Below are 22,564 nucleotides of genomic sequence, written 5' to 3' on the forward strand. Positions count from 1 at the left end.
ATTTACAAGTTTACTTCATTGGATTTAATTTTGAGATTATTTCCTGCTGTAATGAATGATATCCCATTCCATGAGTTTACTAGTTTCAGTGTCATGTTGCTTCCTTTACTCGTGCTATTATAGCAAATAGAGAGTGTGATATGTTATTTTGCCTTCATTCATTAATATATATTACGAATTGCTTGGTTGGTTGGTACACATCTTTTACAAAGTTGTGTAGGGTCACACTCACCATGTCTTATAGTACGCGTTAGAGTAAACAACACAGAACAACCAAAATCACACACGAAAACAGATAATCAAACACAAGAACAAGATAACTTCCTCCGTGAGCAATCTAAAGTGATTGAGCGCCAAGAACAGAATAAACCAAGATGCATTGTATATTTGAATTTATGGTTTTCTAGTGAGGCACATTCGTGTGTTTTATTTTTCTGGCCACAGACTAAAATCAGGGAGTAAAATGCATTGTAATGTTATACACTACACTACATGGATGAAATATTGAGTACAACTACAGAGAAACAGAGTCTGCGTTGCACTTAGCTTCAAGTGTCTTCTCGAATTCTTCGATGGATTTGAACAGCTCCGAGAAGTTTCCCTTTCCAAAGCCTCCACACGCCCCTTTCTGATACGAATTCCCTTCCTCGTCCTTCATCATGCACCCAATTCTCTGGATTATCTCTATAAATATCGTCGGCCTGAGAATGTTTGATTCACTCAAGTTAGAAACAACGCATATCACTGTCGATTGCAGTGAGCGAAAGGCGTAGGTACCTGTCGCCGATTGGCTTGGTGAAGATCTGAAGGAGGGTGCCGTGATCATCGCGGTCGACGAGGATCCCCAAGTCCTGACAGTCGCGCATCTGCTGCTCCGACAAGACATCGGCGGCACGCGAGCGCAGGTTGGTGTAGTAGGTGGGGGGAGGCGGGGGCATGAAGTCGAAGCCCCCGAGGAGGGAGCGGCTGCGCATCTCGCGCAGAGTGCGGAATATGTCTTGGGAGGCGATGGCCAGGTGCTGCACGCCGGGGCCCTCGTTGTGCTCCAAGTACGTCTGGATCTGACTCTTGCGCTTCGTGCCGTGCACCGGCTCGTTCACCGGCAGCAGCACCGTCTCTTCGTTGTTGGCCAGCACCACCGAGTTCAGCCCGCTCTCCGCCGTCCCAATGTCATCCTTCGTGAACTCTGCAAACTCGTGGAACCCTGTGATCTTCCTTATGTAGTCGACGGCCGGCCCGAGCTCGGGGACGTTCCCCACGGCGTGGTCGAGCCTGCGGAGGCCGTAGTCGAGTGGGGGCGAGGGCACGGGCTCGAAGCCGGGGAGGAAGACGGAGGATTCCGCGGAGGACGAGAAGCTGAGGAAGCGGAGGACCACGTCGCCGTAGAGCCGGACCTCGGCGAGCTGGGCGGCGCCGTCGCCGAGGGAGGCCGGAGGGAAGGAGGGGACGGCGCCGCGGGAGACGGCGGTTCGGAAAGCGGCGGCGGCGTCGGAGACTTGGAGTGCGATTGCGCGGACGGCGAGGCCGTGGGCGGCGGCGAAGGAGAGGAAGTGGGAGCGGAGGAAGGAGGGGATGGCGGCGGAGGAGGAGTCGGAGTCGGAGATGGCGGGAGAGTAAGGGGCGGTGAAGAGGAAGCGGAGGCTATGGGAGGAGAGGAGGTAGGAGGCGTGGTGGCGGTTTCCGGTGGAGAGGTCGGACTTGGCGGAGATGGGAAGGCCGAGGCCCCAAGAGAAGCGCCGAGCCGTGTTGGTGGCGTCGCCGCACCAGAACTCCACGTGGTGGAACTGATGAACTTCGTAGAGGTCCGATTTGGGGTTTGTGCGGATGAATTTCGAGAACCCCACAAGCTTGAACTCCTCTTCTTCGCTCCCCTTCTTCTGCTCCTCGCTCTCTTTCCCCATTTTCTGTTTTTTTTTTTTTTTTGTCTGTCTGTCTGTCGATCAGGAATCAGGATGGCTTCTCTATGTGTTTCATTTCATTACACGGAAGAAATATATATTTATAATAATAGGCTTTGTGTTGTGCCACGTGGACTGTCAGGAGTGGGGCTTGGTCATTTTGGGATAGAGAACGCCACGTCAGCTTACCAAAGAGGCTGATTTTCTAGAAGGCTAGGATACTATACCAAAAATAAAAAATTCCTTTGAACCATATCCCTCATTTGCATTTTTATACTTTGACTTTACATATATTTTTTTTTAAGTGAAATCAATTTGTTTCTCAAGCCCAAGCCAATAGGCAAGAGTAAAAAAAAATTAAGACTTTTTAAATGTATATTAAAAAAATTAAATATAATATTTTATTTTCTAAAAAATTTAAGCTATTTTCTCTTAAAATTTGAGTCATATTTTCCGCAAAATAATATAAGTGGCTTAAGCCTCGAGCCGACCCTGACCGTATGGACGATAAATATTTAGGTTATGTAACTATTTAGTCACGTATAAATTTAAATTTTGATAAATAGTTAATGTTCTGTTACTTTTGCAAAAATAATCATTAACATACATTAACGGTATACAAATACCCAAAATATAGATAAAATTAATAGAGATTAACGATTCAATGTCTATATTTGAAATACATTTGAAACATTAGTCAACTAACAATGTTAACGTTTCAAGTGATCTAATCCGTTATATTTTTCTAGCTATAAACCATATTTAATATATAAAAAAATGTTATTCCGTTTTGGTGGGTGAGGTCAAGCAAGAAAACTCATTTTCTTGCGTTGTATGAATGGAATGCGTTGTGCAAACCTAAGAGGTATGATGGACTCGGGTTTCATAGAAAACATGACTTGAATAAAGCTCTCTTGCCAAAATGGAAGACGGGCCATGATAAATTATGATGTCGGGTGTTGAATGCAAAGTACGGAGGTGATGGCTTTAATTTGTTTCCCAAAGCCAAATCGAGGATTCGATTGTGTGGAACGCAATAGTCTCAACAACAATGTTACTTAGATTAGGGTCTCACATAGTGATAGGAATTTGTGAGGATATATATATGTGAAATTGTAATTAGATTACGAATCGTGACCAGCCTCTCAATAGAGCTCTCTTCACTCCGCGCTGTGGTGAACTGTACATCTGTGAGGAAGTGAGAAATTTGTGCATCCTTAGGACCCAGGAATGAGTACATGAACAATAAAATTCCTCAAATCTTCGTTGATCAGGTGGTTACATAGATCCAAAAAATCATGTCACTGCCAAGACCGAAGAGAGATACTCAAATTCGCCCAATTATTAGAGACATTCTATCAACTGACTTATCAGTAGCATATGTGTGCTTCTTAATTTATGGTCAACTAAAATGATACACTAAATTAATCGGTTTAAACCATCAAATTTAAATTGTTTAGTATTAAACCAATTAAACTAAAGAGTTCTTAGCCAAGACAACCATTTTTATAACTTACATTTATTTTACTTTGAATCGTGTTGTATCAAATAATAATAATACTAAAACATAGGAAAAAATACGATCGGATCCATTACAAAAAGTAATACATTGAAGAAAAAGAAAACAAATAAAAAAAATTTAAGTACATAGGCTTATGGTGGTATCAGACATTTCTGTTGAAAATTATCCCCATTTTTTTTCCTCTTCGTGGCTACAACTTAGAAATTGATCTCTATGACCAAATCTTCCTAGACTATATTAGTTTATAACTATTGCGTCTGTAACTCGTCACATGGCTCTCATGATCATAATTCATGATCTTTTTTGGTTTTGGAGTAATTCCTGCTATTGTTTTCGTTTTTCCATGGTATCAGAGCGTGGTTTAAACATGGCTTTTTTAAATATCCAGTCTGAAATGAATCCAGCCACAAAATACGTTATCTATAATGCACAATTCTAACCCATACATTATCCACCACTCCGATAGCCCTTCCTTTGTCCTCGTCACCCTACTACTAATCGGCGACAACAATGGATCGTAAAGTCGACCCATCACTACGGCGCTGCGAGCTAAAAGAAAACTCAAGTTCCTTGATAGTTCTCTACCAATTCCTGAAGAAGAAGTAGCGTTGGTAAACTTGAAGCAAAGTAATGACTTGGTCGAGTGTAGGTTGTTTAACTCTGTCTCGCCGAAAATTCGGAAGACCATTATCTATGTCGATAAAATGACTCAAATCTCATCAGATCTAAAGGAGCGATTTTCACAATCAAATGCTCCAAAAATATGCCAATTGAAACAGTCTATCTCAGCTCTCAACCAAGAGATAATGATTGCGTTTCTTTATGTTACACAGCTTAAATTCTTATGGGATGTGTTAAATCCAATCATTATACCATCTTCTTGTATCTATGGGAATGGAAAAAAAAAATTTGAACGACACCATCAAAACATGTCCATAGAGTTTTTGCAAGGTCTATCTGACAATTTCTTAGCGATACGTAGCCAGATCATTCTTATGGAACTGTTTCCATCAGTCCATTGTATCTACACTTGGTCCGACAAGAAGAAAACAACAAGATCTAAATGTCAGGCCAAATTCAAGCATTGAATCAGCCGTCTTTCACTCTACTCTAATCAGATGAATCGCCACAATGGGAAACATTCATGATCCTTCTACGATCATTCCAAGAAAGGAATCTTTCTCTGCCAACACAAATATACCCTATACATTCTTAAAGACATGAGAATGCTTAGTTCTCGATCATCCATTTCTCCAATGGAACAACACCTCTATTTAAAGCTCAATTATGGTACTCATCTTCCCAACCCGACAATTTATCGTCGCCTTATTAGTCGTCTCTTATATTTAACTATGACTTGACCTAAAATTCAATATGTTGTCACCTCTCTTAGTCAATTCCTCCAAACCCCACACTCTACTCATCTCAACGCCGCTGATCGTGTTCTTCGTAACCTCAAAGGATCGGTTGGAAATGAGTTGTTTCTTTCTTCCACAAGCTCTCTTACCTTAACTAGGTATTCCAACTCAGATTGGATTGGTTGTCTAGTTAGTCGACGTTCGACGACAAGATATTTCACGATATTAGGTGATAGCTCAATCTCTTGGAAGTCCAAGAAAAAACTGACGATTGCTTGATCTTCAACCGAGGTTGAATATAGATCATTAGCCGTCATCACTGTCGAATTACAATACCTTAAATTTCTTCTCCAGGATTGACGAGTTAATCTCACTGCTCTAATTTATTTCTATTGGGATAATCACTCAACAATTCATATCGCTAAAAATCTAGTTTTTCATGAACGTGCAAAACACATTAAAATTGATTGTCATTTGGTGCGTGAAAAAATCACATAAGGCGATATTTCACTTTTTTTTACATATGCTCTGCTGACCAACTTGCTGACCTCTTCACCAAGCCACTTGACGTAGACACATTTCGTCATTTTTTACGCAAGGTAGTCATCATCGACAATTTCTCTGCCAACTCGATCTTGAGGGGGTGTTAACGTACACAATATTAGTAGAATATTATAATACCTCTACCCCACAAAATCAAGGATACATTGCTTTAATCACACGTTTGTATATTAGCCACAATATTAACTCTTCTTTATTTGCCTTTATTTACGATAGTTATTGCTGCCACAATATTATTACTATTTCTTTATTCTTTCCTGTTATTTTGTGTAAGTAGTTTGTACCAACAAATTACGAGAAGCCAACTGGCTTGAACTCTTCGTCCGCCAAAACCTCATTGTCCATTTCGTCAAGAACTAGTTGAAAGGTTTGTTAATTTTCTTTGTATCTGATCCCCGATGAGAACTCTAGAACTAAGCCAAGTGCCAGGTCGAGCGTGGAAAAACTGTGAGATGTTATCTTCTCTTTTAACCACAGTTCTCGTGATTTTTTGCTGCAAAAATCTTGCCAATTTTACGTTTATAAATCTCAAACCTCTGCTAGCGACATGACTTCCTTATCAATATTTGCACTATTACTCAAGGATTATTGAACTACCTAAAATTTTCCTTCACACTCTTTAAGGTTGTGTAGAGAGCTGTGTCATATTGTGTTTTGCTACTTTTTCAAGTTTCATCTCACTAAAGAGTATTATGAGTAAAAACGCAAACTTCGATGAATTCTTCCCTCCAAACCTCATTTAGCTTTTTATTTTATTTTTTATTTTGAATTTAGGCGTGTCCCTCAAACAATGAAAATGGTTTGAGACCTCGCTCATCCCGAAGATGCAAATCCAAGGAGGTTGATGTGGTATGAGTCGATGATGGACAAGAAACAAAACTTTCAATCACTTTGGACTCACCTCTTCTCGATCAACATATTACATAATTAAGTACGATTTAGACTAATATTGATTCATTTGATTTGTAATAATAATTAATTTAAGTTATTTAAAAATTATATCTAAGATTTATTAGTGCGCATAATATTTGTGTAGTACTTGCATATTTGTTAATATTTTGTGATTATTATTTTTTGTTTGTTTAAATAATTGGATTAAAAATTTATATAAATTGAGTAAAATAAATCATGTGTCAAGAAGAAGTATATCCTTAAAGTAAGAAAAAATTCAAGTAATTTGCTCAATTAAAAATTAGTATCCAACAATATAATTACAAAACATAATCGGTTATAAATATATGAAACTCTAGCGTCGTTTCTCTCTCCCTTCTCCTTTCATCCGATCTGAAACAAATTTTTTTTTCTTCGGCCTTCTCTAGCTTTTCGTCCGTTTCAGCTCCGATGTCGATTTTTCTCCACCTCAGCCTTGTTGTTCCGTAATTCCGTCTTACATTACTTGCCTTTTTTTGTTCATTAAATATATAGTTTATTTACATATATGGTTAGTTATTTAACAAACATCTTTTAAATTTTTGGTAAATAGCCATAAGTCATAATTTACACATTCAAAAAGTTTGACTGCAATAATAAAAAAGAAAATAAAAATGTATAAATAAGTGTAAATTCATCAAGATTAGGGAGCCATGTTTTCTAATTTTTTTTTTCTTTTATAAGGCGATTTTGTTGTTTTTTATTATTGAACTTACCACCTCCACCTCTATTTTTGAAATGATGTGAAATTAATACTAGTCTATGCTAGATGATAAATGTTTTCTTGTAATTAATCTTTTTATTTTAGGATTTAGAACGTTATTCTTTTTCCTTTTTTTTTTCCCTCGAATTTTCAGAACGTTATTCAGATCCCATCAATCTCAATCGATCTCTATCACCAAAAAAAAAAAAAATTAGAAGGTTCGACGGGGTTGTTTCCTCCGTGATTGCGCACGTCGTGGATCAGCCGAGAGAAAGAGATTCTCGCCGGAGGTTTGTATTTATCTTTATCTCGAGGTAATGGAAATATCTCGAATCCATCTCTTTCTTGGTATTGCAATCTCTCTGTCTCTCAAAGGTATTGTTGGATTGACGAGAAATGGAAAATAAATTAGAAATCAATATATCAATGCGTCTTTCGTCAAACCTTTCTCTTCTTTTGAAGAAAAAAGATGAAACAAAAGCGAAGACATTTAGCTGATCAAAAGCTGTTTTTGATAATGTCGACTCAAAAGCTGTGTTGATAATGTCGACTTTTTTTTTTTTTTTTTTTTTTTTTTTTTTTTTTTTTTTTGCGTTGTTTTAAATCTGGGTCCCACAACCTCCATGTATATTCGAAATCGCGAGGCTTTTCAATATTTTTCCATTTTTTTTTTAATTTGCTAGTTCTACATTTTTTTTTGTTTCCGAGCGACTCACATTGATAATGTATGAACTTCAATCAAGCATTTTCAATTTTGAATGTTTCTTATATGGCAAATTGTAATATACGAATACAGGATCTTTGGATTTTCTGGATTCAAATGAATTCTTAATATCAACATTACGATGAGTCCTGCAAATCTATAATATACAAATATATATTATATTATATATTTGAAATATTTTCTTTTATTTGCTGATCAATCAGTCACGGTCAAATGCTCTTTGAATTGAATTCTGCAGAGACCAAAACACAAGTGCCGTGATTTAGCATAATTTTGCACGGGCGAAGAAGACAGCAGATGAGAGGAGAGTCGGGGAAGGAAGGCAAAAGAAGCAGAGGATACAGACGAGTGCAGTGATGGATTCGAGAGAGTATGAACTAGAAACGGTCTCTCGTGAAGTTTATTCGAACGGGGTTTCCTTCGAAACGACAGATGTTGAGGCCAAGCTCGACGAAGGAAACATCCAAGAGGCCGAATCTTCGTTGAGAGAAGGTTTAGCGCTTAATTTTGAGGTGAAGTTCTTATTTATGACGTTGAATTTTCGTTTTATTTTTTTCTTGGTTATATATAACTATACGACATGTGTGACAGGAAGCGAGGGCTCTCTTGGGGAAATTGGAGTATCAGAGAGGCAATGTTGAAGGTGCTCTTCGGGTGTTCGATGGCATTGATCTCCAAGCTGCTATACAGCGCTTACAACCCTCTCTCGCTGAAAAGCCCCACAAGAAGGGCCGTACACGAAGCGACTCGAAGCACGCGGTCTCACAGCACGCTGCTAGTCTCGTTCTCGAAGCCATATGCTTGAAAGCCAAGTCCCTTAAAAAGCTTGGGAGATTAAATGGTATGTTTTGAACTGAAACATCAGAGGGGGAAAAAAAGTTAGAAGCCATTGTTTTTTCCTTGTGTTGTTTGGGTTGAGGAAAATGTATAATGAAATTGGTCTATCCGTTTCCTTGGAAAATGTGTGGGAAATGAAAATTCAAGAAAATTCGTACGTGTTAGGGATTTCCTTGGGACCGTTTTATGAAAGAACTTATTCTATATTCCTTAAAATGTACTTGAACACAATAGAGGCTTTAGGATTTCTCTCGCATTTTCATCTTCTTTATTTTCATTCGTAAAGTCCCGCTCCAGACATAGCCTAACTGTTAACGTACTGTGTTTCCTGGGTTAACCATATTCCTTCTTTTTTTCTGTAGAGGCTGCTCAAGAATGTAAGAGCGTGCTTGACGCGGTGGAGAAGATATTCCAGGGAGGCATACCCGAGGTTGAAGTGGATAATAAATTGCAAGAGATAGTCAGCCAGGCAGTGGAGCTTCTTCCGGAGCTATGGAAGCTCGCGGGTTGCCATCAGGAAGCCATATCCTCTTACCGCCGAGCTCTTCTCAGTCTATGGAACCTCGAGAACGAGTGTTGCACGAGGATTCAAAAGGCATTCGCTGTCTACTTGCTCTACAGCGGAGTAGAGGCGGGCCCGCCAAGTTTAGGCGTTCAGATAGATACCTCGTACGTTCCCAAGAATAATCTGGAAGAGGCGATACTACTCTTGATGATTCTCCTGAGAAAATTCCACATCGGAAAGGCCAAATGGGACCCATCAGTGATGGATCACCTAACCTTTGCTCTGTCGATATGTAACCACACTTCAGCTCTGGCGAAACAAATCATAGAGATCATGCCCGGAACGTATCACCGGGTCGACCGTTGGAACTTTTTGGCGCTTTGCTATAGTGGGGCCGGGGAAAACAAAGCTGCTTTGAATCTCTTACGGAAGTCTCTACACAAGCACGAACGGCCTGATGACATCACGGCTCTGCTTTTGGCTGCCAAGATATGCAGCGAGGATTCATGTCTCGCTGCCGAGGGAGTTGGTTATGCACAAAGAGCGGTGAGTTTAGCTCAGGAAAGGGCTGATCATTTAAAGGGTGTGGGTCTTCACATGCTGGGACTTTGTTTGGGGAGACAAGCTAAAATATGTTCCTCTGATACAGAGAGGTCTCGTCTTCAGTCCGACGCACTTAAGGCGTTAGACGCGGCACTTTCTTCGGAGCACAGCAACTCCGATTTGATTTACGACTTGGGAGTTCAGTATTCGGAGCATCGAAATCTCAACGCTGCTTTGCGTTACGCCAAACAATTTGTCGACGAAACTGGGGGTTCCGTGATAAAGGGTTGGAGATTGCTCGCCTTAGTTTTGTCTGCTCAGCAAAGGTTTTCAGAGTCTGAAGTGGTCACTGATGCGGCTTTGGATGAGACTGTGAAGTGGGATCAAGGACCCTTGCTCAGGCTCAAAGCGAAGCTAAAGATTTCCAAGTTGCAACCTACGGAAGCTATCGAAACCTATCGATATCTACTTGCTTTGGTACAAGCCCAAAGGAAGTCGTTTGGGACTACCAAGGTTAATCCCAAGGTAAAAACTCTGCTCCAATATATTTTGAATTTTTTGCCTGTCTCAAATAGATTTATTGAGAAATATCAATTGATAGTTTTTTTGTATCACTACATCAAACGAATTTGATCTTTTGCTTCCACAATAACTGAATGTCTTAGTCAGAGTATTTTGACATGATTTATCACATTGACTGTATCATACTTAAATCAAGATGATGTGAATGAATTGAGAGTTTGATTCCTTCCTTCGATTTATGTACGGAAGTATCAATGCATGTTATTTGCTCCAGTGGTCTTTAACCTTATTTCGACTACAGTGTATCCATACGCCACACTAATAACTTATCTTCGATTTTAATCCTCCTAAATTTCTTCTTTTGTTACAGATTGAGAATGATAAAGTCGACGAATTTGAAGTGTGGCACGGTTTGGCAAACTTGTACTCAAGTCTTTCACACTGGAATGATGTCGAAATTTGTTTGGGAAAAGCCAGGCAACTCAGACTCTACAGTGCGGAAACATGGCACACTGAAGGCAAGAACTCAAAACTACTTTATTTAAATAAGTGTGGGTTATCATATCAGTCATTTTCTTATGTGGGTTGATATCAGTCCTGCATGATATCTATTGAGCGGATAAATTTTTAAAATACCCTATGAATGTTAACTGAGTATCACCTAAGAGTTTTTGTCGAGTGGTCAGGCCATTGGTTTATTTCCTATAGTACCTGGGCTCAAGCCTCTCTACAGATACCTATCTAGCAATTGCTAGTTTCCAATTGCTAGGTGATCCAGGGACTAACTTCACTCTTTGTTATAATAGATCTGTAACAACTAGAGTTTATTCCCCATATGATGCATTGACCGTATAACTGCCTTTTTAGAATGGCTCCAGTGACAACATTTATGTTAAGTCTGGTTGCTTGGGCCGTTGTACCTTTTGATTATGGTAAGCTAAAAGAGTACAATAAGCAAATTGCTCCCAGTGTCATTTAGTAACCAGAGTCGTTCTCTGCCAAAGGATTTTCATGATTGGACTTGAGAGAAATCAGTCCCAATGAATAAATTATCGCTCTGGACCGCTCATAATACCTGTTGATATTCATGAAAAGGGCTTATTTTTCATGAATTACAAATGAGATGGTAGACAGAGCGATATCTTAACATTCAAGGAAAACTTGCCAAAATAGAAAACTCAAAGAAGTGATACTCTAGAGCTATAATTTTCATTTGGAATGTGACTGATCTTCGGGTCTCCCAATTAGTTGTAATTAGACAGAACGGAATTTGGATATGAGGGAAGAAAAAAATATTGGATATCGCTTGGTGCTCGTTTATTTGCTGCTGGTTTTATGTGACTATAAAACATTGCAATTAAAACCATACTGTTTTAACTTTTCGTCATAGGCCGTAGAATCTTAAATCTCGAAATCCCAAGTTATAGCCAACGGCTTTCTGTTTGTGCATATTTTGAAATTCTTTTTCATCTTTTTTATTTGACCAGGTCTTATGTGGGAAGGACGAGGTGAAACTCAAGAAGCGCTAGGCGCATATACAGCTGCTCTTGTGATGGACCCAAGTTTTGTTCCTTGCAAGATTTTGATTGGCTCTCTGATGGCCAAGATTGGCTCAGATGCGTTCCCTGTGGCAAGAAGCCTACTCTCGGACGCATTGAGGATCGACCCCACAAATCGCAAGGCTTGGTATTATTTGGGGATAGTTCACAGAGACGATGGACGGATAGCTGATGCTACGGATTGCTTCCAAGCGGCTTCCATGCTCGAAGAATCCGATCCCGTAGAGAGCTTCAGCTCTCTTTATTGACAACCTTTCAAGGGGTTTTTTTTTTTTTTTTTTTTGTATACCTTATAGCCATGATGCTCTGATACATATATATGCTGCTTTTGTTGACAGAGGCATTGTAGAAAGAAAGAAGAAAGAAAAAAAAAAATTAATGGGAATTGTTACTACTTTTGAGTTCATATCAATAATGTTGATTCGGATCATCATTTTTTATTTGTGCCTTTCTGGCGGGGGAAAGGTTCTTCATTTTTTGATACTTTCTATGTAATCATTTAATTGATCAGTTCGAATATATTATTAAATTCATCAATTACTTAGTATGTGCTTGAAAGTTATATTACTTTATTCCTCTAACTTGCTACTGTTACTCTTCAATTTTCTGTTCAAGTCTAATCCTAAATGGTAAACCTATTTAACTTGATTGGTTTTTCTAATTACACGAATCAATAGTTGGAACCACTCTTTCAGTACCAGAATTAGCTATATGACGAGAGAGATATAATCTTGTTCGTAAGACATAATAATACCAAGCATTTCAGTGTACTAGAGCCCATCAACATAGGACAACTTAATTCATATCAAATCCGACACGACCAAAAGAAACTAACCACCAAATTCATATTAATATAGTCTCCTCCAATAGAAACGAATACCCCAGTGCACAACACATCAAAACCAAAAATGGTTGGACTGATAAAATCTAACGGGAAAACAGGAATTCCCAGACAAGCTTTTCCCAAGTCAGGCCAATCAAAAATGGCAAAAACGGGTGAATAAAATCCCGCGTGTTGGGAGCGAGCAAGTGGAGCTTAGACACGGGAGATGAGAAGGGGGACGGAAACAAGGCCGTCCTCGCCCATGACAGGCTGGAACAAATCCAGCTCCCCGTACCGCTCGAGGACCCGCATTCTGCAGTCTTCGGCGGCCATCAATCCGGTGGAGAAGGCTCCGTGCACCGACCCCGGATAGTCTGCGCTCGTCGCTTCCCCCGCAAAGAATAGGTTATCGATCGGGATTCTCAGCCTCTCGTACAGATCGTGGGGCTTTCCCACCGCGTCGTAGCTATACGACCCCAGTGAATTGACGTCTGTTCCCCAGTGTGAAACAAGATAATGAATCTGCACCAACGGAGACTAGTTACATTAATAAACAATTTGAAATGTAAGAATCTTCTTGCACCAAAGTACAATTATAAACTAATAAAAATTACTGCCCCGAGAATGAAATGACACAATCAATAGCATTATTATTTAAAGCGGTGCATGATTCAATTATAAAACCTCCAAGCTACATTACACTACGGTTCATAAGGTCTTATTAGGGGATGGATGGCTCTACGATTATAAACTAATAAAAATTACTGGCTCGAGAATGAAATGACACAATCAATAGCATTATTAGTTAAAGCAGTGCATGATTCGATTCTAAAACCTCCAAGCTACATTACACTACGGTTCATAAGGTCTTATTAGGGGATGGATGGCTCTACGATTATAAACTAATAAAAAATTACTGGCCCGAGAATGAAATGACACAATCAATAGCATTATTATTTAAAGCGGTGCATGATTCAATTATAAAACCTCCAAGCTACATTACACTACGGTTCATAAGGTCTATTAGGGGATGGATGGCTCTACGAGAGATCGGCGAATTTAATAGATCTTACTTGTAGTGTAACATAGAACGTGGGAACAATTTGCGATTATTTTTTTTTTAAATGTAGGAAGACTTTGTGGCGCAAAAGGCTTACCGGATCAGAAGCATCGGGAAGGATCTTCTTGAGCTGCACATATGCGAAATTGGCAGCTGCTTCATCAGACATTTTCTCAATGTCTTTGGCTAACTGACCAGCAGGCATATATACAAGCACAGAATGCCCAGTTGCTTTGTGCAGATTTAGAAAGTAGCTGCAGCTATAAGAGGTCTCCGCAACCACTCCCAAGAACTCGACATTCGGCCAGAAGACCTTGTCAAAGTGCAAAATAATTTTATTCTCGATTCCAACTCCAAGATCGGAAATGGCTGCTTCTTTCCACTCTGGAAGCTTTGGCTCAAATTTTATGACCTTTGCTTTCAACACGCCGAGAGGAATGGCAATCACAGCTGCGTCAGCCACAAATGTTTTCCCATCTTCTATTGTTACCTTCACGTCATGAAAACGCCGTTCTATATTCGTAACCCTATGCATGTATATAATAAATGCTGATTATAACGCACCAGAAACAGAACAGATACTTGTGTACATGGGATCAGGAAAGAACTTGTACCTATGACCCAAGCGAATATCGAGTCCTTTCGCAAGTGTGTTAATGACAGGAAGATATCCCCTTACCATTAACCCGTGACCACCAGGAAGTAATTCCTCCTACACATGAAGGAACAAACAAAATGAGTCCTGTTCTCAAGAGGCTGTTTTTACGGAGAATGGGAAAAGATTGGCCACTACTTTTTACAAAGCTTCCATGCTTGCCGCGCAAATAAATGCAGATGGTGAAGCATGGTAAGAACATAACAGCTTCTAAATCCAGGTCTTAATAGTTTCTTTCCTCTTTTTTTTTTTTTTTTTTGCATCATGTAAATTAATAGAGAGAACATAGAATCAGTGACGCAAAACTATTCGAACTCATTCTCAGCAGTTTATAGATTTTAATAGTATAAGCAAGGGTAAGATGAGCGCATATATTGGGAGACAGGAGTCTGGACTGAATCCCAAGTTAACTAGGGTGAGATTGACATGATTGAGTATCGAATTTAGCAGCAATTGAGCCCGAACCTGGTCAACTTGCTTCTAAATTCAATGCAATGTTTTTTGTTTAAAAAATGGAATAAGCGCACACTCCCACACATTAATCACCAAAAGACTATCATTCAAATTTGAAGTATATAAATCTCAAGAGCTTGCCTGATCCCAGGATTTGGCCGAAATTGTATCAGCATCAGCAGCAAACCAACCTTCCATTCTGCATATATACCACTGAAGTACATTATGTGAAAGTCCTTCCAGCCTATAAAACCACAAATTAATTCCAATACGGTCAGATATAACTTATAATGATATCACAAAACCAATAAGAACATTGTTTCTCTCATCAAACCTTAGGTCAGGTCTCCTATCAAAGACCATCGAGAAAGCACGGCTTATCGACATGTCCTCTTTGAATTCTTGTCTTACTTTATCCGTCTGCATTGCATATAAACAAACTGATCTTAGAGGATACCCCATTAGTAAGCAAACAGTATTTTAGGCTCACGATTATTGTAAATTTTTCTTCGGGATTGTAAGACTTAAGGTGGAGAAAGCAATTCCAATGATCAAGCAAAAAATATCATCTCAGATACTAGTATTTTATTACAGCTGCCAAAAAAAAGGGAGAGATAACGAATACATGCCTCCTGTAAGATGCTCTCAAATACTTCACCAATTTCCGTGACCAACTTCTGTGGGACTTGATTTCCCTCCATGTCAAAGAGTGCATAGCTGCACAGAAAAAAAAAATTAGTATTAATACTTAAGAAGAGCGGGTGTGTCAATGGAATATCTAAACCCTTCTACTCCTACTTCCGAGCAAGTTGTCAGCTGCTCGGAAAACAAAAAGCAAGTTAGAGGAGTAACTCGTAACCATAAAGGGCTATTGAGATTACCAAACACCTTTGAGTAGTACTAGCCGATACAATAAACGTTTCTTCCGCTAAGAGATTGAAAGAGGAAATATTCTAAAAGTGGTGACTGTAACAGTTTATTATAAGAAATTACCTCTCAAGATCATGGTCATACAACACGGAGTTATCCCCGCTAGTACGGTACAAGGGTAAACCCAGCCTCCCAATCAACCCAGCTAACGGATTTTCCTTACAAACACCGTGCAACCTGAAGCATCAACAGTGTGATACAACTTTCAAACACCAAATCCAAGATATTAAGGAAAAATATCAGCAGTTTTCACTACTTCCAAAAAAATAGGAAGGGATAAGCTTACCATGAGGCCCCAAGGTCAACGGGAAAACCAAACGAGTAATCAGTGTGAACTCGACCGCCAAGTCGATCTCGTGACTCCAGCACCATAACCTGTACCATAAATAGTAGCTTAAAGACTCCAAATTTGATACAATTAAAAAAAAAAAAAAAAAAAAAAAAAAAAAAAAAAAAAAGTCTTTTCAAACGTTCTAAGTACGGCAAGCACTGTCAAGCATGAAAATTCACTCGTACTTATTTTGAAACCAGAATGATAATTTACACGGCCCAGCCCTGAATTATATATATGTTAAGCCCTGAATTATACCTGAAACGAGGCATCATGAAGAGCACGCGCCGCAGAAAGCCCAGCCATTCCGGCCCCGATGACGATCACCGATGGCGATGACACTTTAGGTTTCTCCATTCTCGAATTACAAAGAGCTACATTATCCCCCAAAAGAAACATTAACTATCTAATTTTTAAATCCAATTAAAATTATCAAAATATTATCGAGTAAAAGAAAGAAAAAAAAAATCAACCTCTAGGTAATTGGGGATTACTTCTATTTCCAGGCTCCATAGCAAAGATTATTACTTCTCCGATTATTCGAGTTTCGATTAAAATAGAGATTAGAACAAATTAATAACGGGTCTAAGGATTTATTCCCACAAATAAACAGGGATATGTTCAATTGAGGGGAAAAGTGAAGAATAAAAATTAAAAGGCACGTTATAAAATTATTCGAATCAGAATTCACTGCTGTCAAACCCGATTTCCCAAAGCGGCTCATACAGATCGTTTTCTTTTCCGAAAAAATTACAACAAAAAAACTCAGTTGTTTGCGGTTGCTCTAATGGAATCCGAGACCGAGAAACGCATCAGAGAGATCTTGAACGAGGATGATTTTGGTGCAAGGAATCAAGGGTTATGGATTTAATTTAGGAAAGAGGAGAAGTGAGAAACGGAATTAATGTGGATTACTTTTTCCGGAGAGAGAGAGAGAGAGTTGTGAGTTCAGAGTCGTGAGATCGCGAATGGTAGATTGATAATTTAGGGGTGTTAAGGGGCTTTATAGAGTTGGTTTTTGGCAGTCTAGACGAGAAATTTATATTTCCCACGCGCGGGTTCACGCGGAAGAGTTAGTACTCGCCCTGTTCGCATGCCACGTGGACAATAAGGATAGTAAGGGAAATTCGGTCGGTGGACATGAAATTCCCAAACTAGACGTAAAGGTCTACACATATTTGTGAATTTGCTACTTTTCTTGTGTACGTCGAAATAAAATGATGCAATTCGTCAATATAGTTGGTTGTTTAAATTATTTTATATTAGTTATAAACACTTCACATTTATATATATATATATATATATATATATATATATATATAAAAAGGGTGCGAAACGCAATTTTACAAGGTCAAGCTCATTTTTCTGAGCTTTGACATCTCCAGCTCTTATGTCCCAAACTCAGACGTAAAGGTCAAAATTCGGTTAATTTAAGTTAATTATTAAGAGAAATTTCATTTGATGAAATTGAAGAGGGGAAAATGACACACACACACACACATATATATATATATATATATATATATATATATATATATCATGTGTTTTAGTGAAATATCAAGTTTAATATTTGATTTTCAAAAATATCGAGTTTGTACTTTCTGTTTAATTAAATTTACCAACTTATACCCTAAAATAGATAATAGTGTTACGAATATTCATTCTATTGAATTTTTTTTATTAATGTTAACTCCTATATAAAAAACCGAACCAAACCCTAAACCAGTACACCAGTCTCCGAATTCCCAATTTTCAATAAAAAATAATCCTACATCGAAATAGACTACTAAAACTCATACTTCCAAAGATATGACTTCTTTCCGTGTTCGAATTGCAACTTTAAGTCCTGAATTTGTCACTCGAATCAGTTATTTTGATGAATATCGACTATAACTTTTACTATTTTCCTGTGTCTGTATTCTCCATGATCTAGTGATTGTTGTTTGTTTTTCCATTTATATATAGATCGCGTATGAATAAGGATAAAATGGGGTTTGCATATAAATATTAGAGTTAACATCAATGAAAAGTCAATAAAAGGAAAATTCATGACACTATTATCTATTTTATGGTATAAATTTGTCATTTTGATCAAACAGAATGTATAAACTCGACATTTTTTAAAATCAAAGGTTAAACTCGACATTTCACTGAAACATGGGGTATATATATGTCATTTTGCCAACTTAATATTAGCAAAATATCTTGACTGAACTTCTTATGTCTAAAATATCTTAAACTGGACTTTTGATCATTTTTGGACATTAATGCCCTTGAATGTATTGTAAACACCGTTATCTCATTTTTTTCATCTTCTCACTTCTCTCTCACACTCTAAAACTCATACTCTCTCTAAAAACGTGGATTTTGTTAATATAAAATGATATTAGTATGTTTAATTGTGTTTATTACATGTTTACATGGATTTTAAGTTGATTTGGGATTGATTTAGATTAGATCTAGGGTTTTCACGCTTGAAATTTGGGTTTTAAATTTGGGTGTAGTTTAAGACGGTTTGGGTGTGATTAGAGATAATATTAGAGGTTTAGAGACGGTTTGAGTGCGGTTTGGGGTTTGAGACAGTTTAGAAGTGGTTTGAGACAATTTGAGTGTAGTTTGTGATAAATAGCGATAATTATTGAAAATATCACTGATTTTTAGTTTTTTGAACCTATGATAGTTTCTACGGATCCTTGTGGCGGATAAGGAGCACCTTAGAGGTCAGATCACGTACAATAGGAGCACCGCTAAATAGAATCCAATAAGTTTGTCCATTATATCTTTCTAATTGCACATTCTGTTAGGATCTGTGTATCTTGGAACACAAGCACTTTTGCTGATAGTTTGATTAATAATTTTTACTAATGTGGCTCAATTCGCACACGAACAAGCTCACTCATTTTTAGAGCATTTTAACAAGCATACTCGCAGAACACGCAGATGGCAATTTGATTTGACGGGTTATAATATTGGCCTTAGGAGTCCAAATTTAGGTTATAACGAGTTGGTTTGCCCGCGTCGTTGCCGCGGGTTAGCAAAAAAAAAGTAACTATGCTTTAATATATTTTACAAATTTATAAAGATTATAATGACTAATTATAAGATAATTGATCAATACATAAAATAAGAATTCAATATGTACCATGCATAGACAAACACATAGCTTTGTGGATATATGCATATTTTCATATATATATATATATATATATATATATATATTATATTCTATTTATATTAAATTACTATACATATATTAAATTCCAACTAATTCTTATTAATTTTTATTTTTAATACTTATAGTCTGTTTTTTTTTTCCGAATATTTATAGTAAGTTGTATTTACCTTTTATTAAAAACAATGATGTCACGATAACATATTATAAAAAAGAAGATATGTAGTTGAATGAATAAAAAAAACTTCCAATTTAAACAATAACTATATGTTATTATTAGATATTGTCGTATTGAAACATAGAATTAATCATATTTAAAATGTTGTTACAAACATAATAATATTGAGCTATTTAATATATATATATATATATATATATAAATAACATAAAACTATTACATTTAATATTTAAATAGAGCTCGTTTTTATTAAAAACATGTGTGTCCGCGTGGATCTTAGTATTTTTATCCAAATTTCATCTTATGTGTTTGATAGAATAATTTATTAGTGATTGTATAAAATAAATATACATTGTTATCATTAGTTTATTTTTTTTATTTTTTTAAATTTAACAGAGATCTCCTGTAATCATAACAATTTTTTTTTTTTAAGAAATTTGGTTACATTTTAATTGCAATATGTTTGTCTCATACATACTGTGTTATATATATAAATATATATAGATAGATAATTAATAAGCTAAATTTTTTTCTTCAGATAATAACAGAGCTTTTTGTTTTTGTAATTGGGATTGTTCACAGTTATTCACATAAAGTTGCAAGGAAGAGGTGAATAGAACATGTTTAATTTCTTCCTAAAAAAATGCGCTGAATTCTTGCCATTTTCATTTCTCAATGGGTAAGAAAAATTCTATCACCAACGTGCGTGTGAGAGGGAAAGAGTGGTAATGAAATTAGTGGGGTCTACTAATAAAATAGTGAAAACAAATAATATTACGTCAACAATTCTAATTCGGAAAATAACAAAAAATGATAGGGTTAAAACAGTCTTTTTGCAGTGAGATCCATTCATATCACAAATTAATACATAAAAAAATGTGAAATAGCCTATGAAATAAAAATTGCGGGACCCATAATGCATCATGGCATACACTGATTGGTGTTCAAGTTACTACAGTGATATTGTACCACGCTTTAGTATATATAGAATGAGAAAATATGTATTTATATTTTATAGACATTGAGGCGGCCTAAAATACTGAGGGAGAATATAGAGTTTTACCCATGACGTAACTTGAATTCTAGTATTATTAGTGTAAAAATATGTATCTTCGTGTAATGACATGGTAAACATGCAAGACATGGAATCATTACGGTGTGAAACGTGGACATTTCTTAAAGCAACATATATCCATTGCTATACCCTAATACCCTAGTATCAAATAGCTACACATAAGATAACTTTCTATTTTCTTAGTGACTAAGAAATGAATACCGTAGTCCCAGGTTTTTATGTGTTTTAGTGTGCTTTAATATCAATGTTAAATATAATTATATCTTAAAATATTAAGAATAGAACAAACACTTTTCTTAATGCATAACACTTTATTATTCTGAGGCGATTTATTGAGGCTTTTGTTTCATTGGAGGAATTTATTTTTACTGCAGATTCATTGAAATCGATGTATAAAAAATCGGTGTCTAAATACTAATATGTCTACTGAGTAATAAATTTACAGAACTTTAAGTATAATAGGTACATATAGCATTATATGTTTATTAATTCCCTGATACATATTGCCATGTATATCAGATAGTTGTGCATATATATAGCATAAAAGTGGGTCCACATTTTTTATAAGACAATTTAAAAAAATGAAGATGTAATTATATCATAAATTAAAAAGTTTGTGTAGAAGTCAATTTATTTAGACTAATTATATATATACTTTATATTTAAAAGAAACCAAAAAAAAAAGTTATATATATATCAGTAATGCACGTTAAAAATTAAAACTGGTAAGTGACAAAGTCTCGTATCAATATGCAGCACCGCCTTTGGTTAATAACATGATATTCATGAACTGATAATCATTACGTGGTCGTCTTTTATTGGGTGAAAAAATATTGTAGAGTCTACAGTATTTTTGCGTCTTCTTTTTAGTATAGAGTATAATATGTCAAATTGAAACTCTCGATGAGATCTACGCAAAATATGTTGTTTTGGGCACTTTGGATCCATTTGAACTTTTTGTATTTTTTTGTTACTCGAAGGTTTTGGCCTCCATATGTAGAAAATTTTGTTTCTCGGTAATAGGTTGTTTTCCATATTTTGAAATATGGGTTTTTTCTAAATTCAAAATTTATCTTGCGTTGCGATTTTGATGTATAATCTGGTATTCGTAATTCATTGAATCGATAATTTGTAGATGAATTTTTATTGCTATTCGTGCACGAATCAATAGTTGTTTATTTCAATATTTGATAACTTGAACAAAAACCAACTATTATAATTTTAAGTTATATTTATTGTATAAAAAGTTCTCATTTTCTTTATCCCAATGGACAAACAAGTGGGACAAATAGTACCACGAGTACAATAAAGAAACTAATTTAGAATGCCTTTTCCTTGGTCATTAAAGGTGTATACTAAATCGACAATATCCGCGTATGTATGGAAGTATGATACTATTATGGCAGATACGCAACCTAACAAATCTTTTATTTATTTATTTTTTTATTATTATTTTTTTGCAAGAACAATAGACTATTTCATCGTAATGTGCATATGCAGGACTCCAATTGTCATTTTTAATTTTATGATACGATAATAAAGGGTCTTCACATTAGTAATAGTAGAAGGTCCTCATGAAAGTTTTCTCCTCGAATATTCGATAGAGCTTGTATATTGACATATTCTTATTGTTAGTGAGTTACTTACCTCTTAAAAATAAAATATTCCTCAAACGAATTTTAATATACGACCAACTTTCTAAATTCTCTCAATTATAAAAAGAGAGGTAATGATCACTAACTAAAAGGTACGGTGACATTGTGTAGGATATTGAATTTAGTAACCTAATGAGTATTACAAATATCTCTCTATTGAAGATTTTAATTCCCTTGATACTTCAAATATTCTACAAATCCTTTATTTTGTAACTCATAGACAAGTTTGCCTTCATTTTGAATAAAACTGCAAACATCAATGAAGATGAAGAAGTAAAATGCAACGAACTGTATATACAAAAAAAAAAAAAAAAAAAAAAAAAAGGTACACTTGCCTTTCAAAAACTTATAATAAAGAACAAGAAATATACTGTGACACTACGTTTAGCATATGAACTTTTATTACATAATAATAGATATTACCATTAGATCGAGTTTTCTCGTGTTTAAAGACTTCTTTTGTTGTGGTGAAGACAACAAAAGGGGTTAGCTAGTAGTCTGTTACGTAAATCTAAAAATTAAATACATTGTATATTATAAGAGTTAATGTTTTGAATAAATAGAGTAGGT

The 22,564-nt window shown here is 36.5% G+C and overlaps 3 protein-coding genes across 6 annotated transcripts; 1 reads left to right on the forward strand and 2 right to left on the reverse strand.

The window, feature by feature from the left end:
- Nucleotides 1–362: 362 nt before the first annotated feature.
- On the reverse strand, nt 363–1,940 carry LOC149407164 (4-hydroxyphenylpyruvate dioxygenase-like). Its single transcript, XM_089611669.1, has 2 exons — nt 778–1,940; nt 363–701 (listed from the first exon to the last, which is right to left on the reverse strand). Exons 1-2 carry the CDS (start codon nt 1,899–1,901, stop codon nt 515–517), a joined length of 1,311 nt encoding a protein of 436 aa, XP_089467795.1. The 5' UTR covers nt 1,902–1,940; the 3' UTR covers nt 363–514.
- Nucleotides 1,941–7,040: 5,100 nt separating this feature from the next.
- On the forward strand, nt 7,041–12,250 carry NPG1 (tetratricopeptide repeat (TPR)-containing protein). Of its 4 annotated transcripts, none has more exons than XM_089611618.1 (6): nt 7,041–7,286; nt 7,935–8,208; nt 8,288–8,537; nt 8,896–10,106; nt 10,474–10,621; nt 11,591–12,250. In XM_089611618.1, the coding sequence occupies exons 2-6, from the start codon at nt 8,053–8,055 to the stop codon at nt 11,908–11,910; spliced, it is 2,085 nt and encodes a 694-aa protein (XP_089467744.1). In that variant the 5' UTR covers nt 7,041–7,286; nt 7,935–8,052; the 3' UTR covers nt 11,911–12,250. The 4 variants fall into 4 exon arrangements, with proteins under 4 accessions (XP_089467744.1, XP_089467752.1, XP_089467770.1 ...); XM_089611626.1 differs by having other exon boundaries at nt 7,041–7,262; XM_089611644.1 differs by lacking the exon at nt 7,041–7,286 and adding an exon at nt 7,310–7,347.
- A 237-nt stretch (nt 12,251–12,487) lies between these two features.
- PAO2 (polyamine oxidase 2) lies at nt 12,488–16,886 on the reverse strand. The gene is made up of 10 exons (XM_089611657.1): nt 16,388–16,886; nt 16,173–16,288; nt 15,870–15,958; nt 15,647–15,760; nt 15,283–15,370; nt 14,988–15,073; nt 14,795–14,897; nt 14,160–14,257; nt 13,643–14,072; nt 12,488–13,007 (listed from the first exon to the last, which is right to left on the reverse strand). The coding sequence occupies exons 1-10, from the start codon at nt 16,425–16,427 to the stop codon at nt 12,699–12,701; spliced, it is 1,473 nt and encodes a 490-aa protein (XP_089467783.1). The 5' UTR covers nt 16,428–16,886; the 3' UTR covers nt 12,488–12,698.
- Between the last annotated feature and the right edge of the window lie 5,678 nt (nt 16,887–22,564).

Source organism: Urtica dioica, chromosome 1, assembly GCF_054948205.1.
Source record: "Urtica dioica subsp. dioica isolate 48M chromosome 1, U.dioica_male_clone48M_v1_H2, whole genome shotgun sequence".
NCBI lineage: Eukaryota > Viridiplantae > Streptophyta > Magnoliopsida > Rosales > Urticaceae > Urtica > Urtica dioica.

Coding starts and splice junctions, on each gene's coding strand:
- NPG1 (XM_089611618.1), top strand. CDS start 8,053: ATGGATTCGAGAGAGTATGAACTAGAAACGGTCTCTCGTGAAGTTTAT. Junction 10,107..10,473: donor CTACCAAGGTTAATCCCAAG/GTAAAAACTCTG, acceptor CTTTTGTTACAG/ATTGAGAATGATAAAGTCGA. Junction 10,622..11,590: donor GGAAACATGGCACACTGAAG/GCAAGAACTCAA, acceptor TTATTTGACCAG/GTCTTATGTGGGAAGGACGA.
- PAO2 (XM_089611657.1), bottom strand. CDS start 16,427: ATGGAGCCTGGAAATAGAAGTAATCCCCAATTACCTAGAG. Junction 16,289..16,387: donor TAATCCCCAATTACCTAGAG/GTTGATTTTTTT, acceptor GGGATAATGTAG/CTCTTTGTAATTCGAGAATG. Junction 15,761..15,869: donor GTTGACCTTGGGGCCTCATG/GTAAGCTTATCC, acceptor TTGATGCTTCAG/GTTGCACGGTGTTTGTAAGG.
- LOC149407164 (XM_089611669.1), bottom strand. CDS start 1,901: ATGGGGAAAGAGAGCGAGGAGCAGAAGAAGGGGAGCGAAGAAGAGGAG. Junction 702..777: donor ACCAAGCCAATCGGCGACAG/GTACCTACGCCT, acceptor AAACATTCTCAG/GCCGACGATATTTATAGAGA.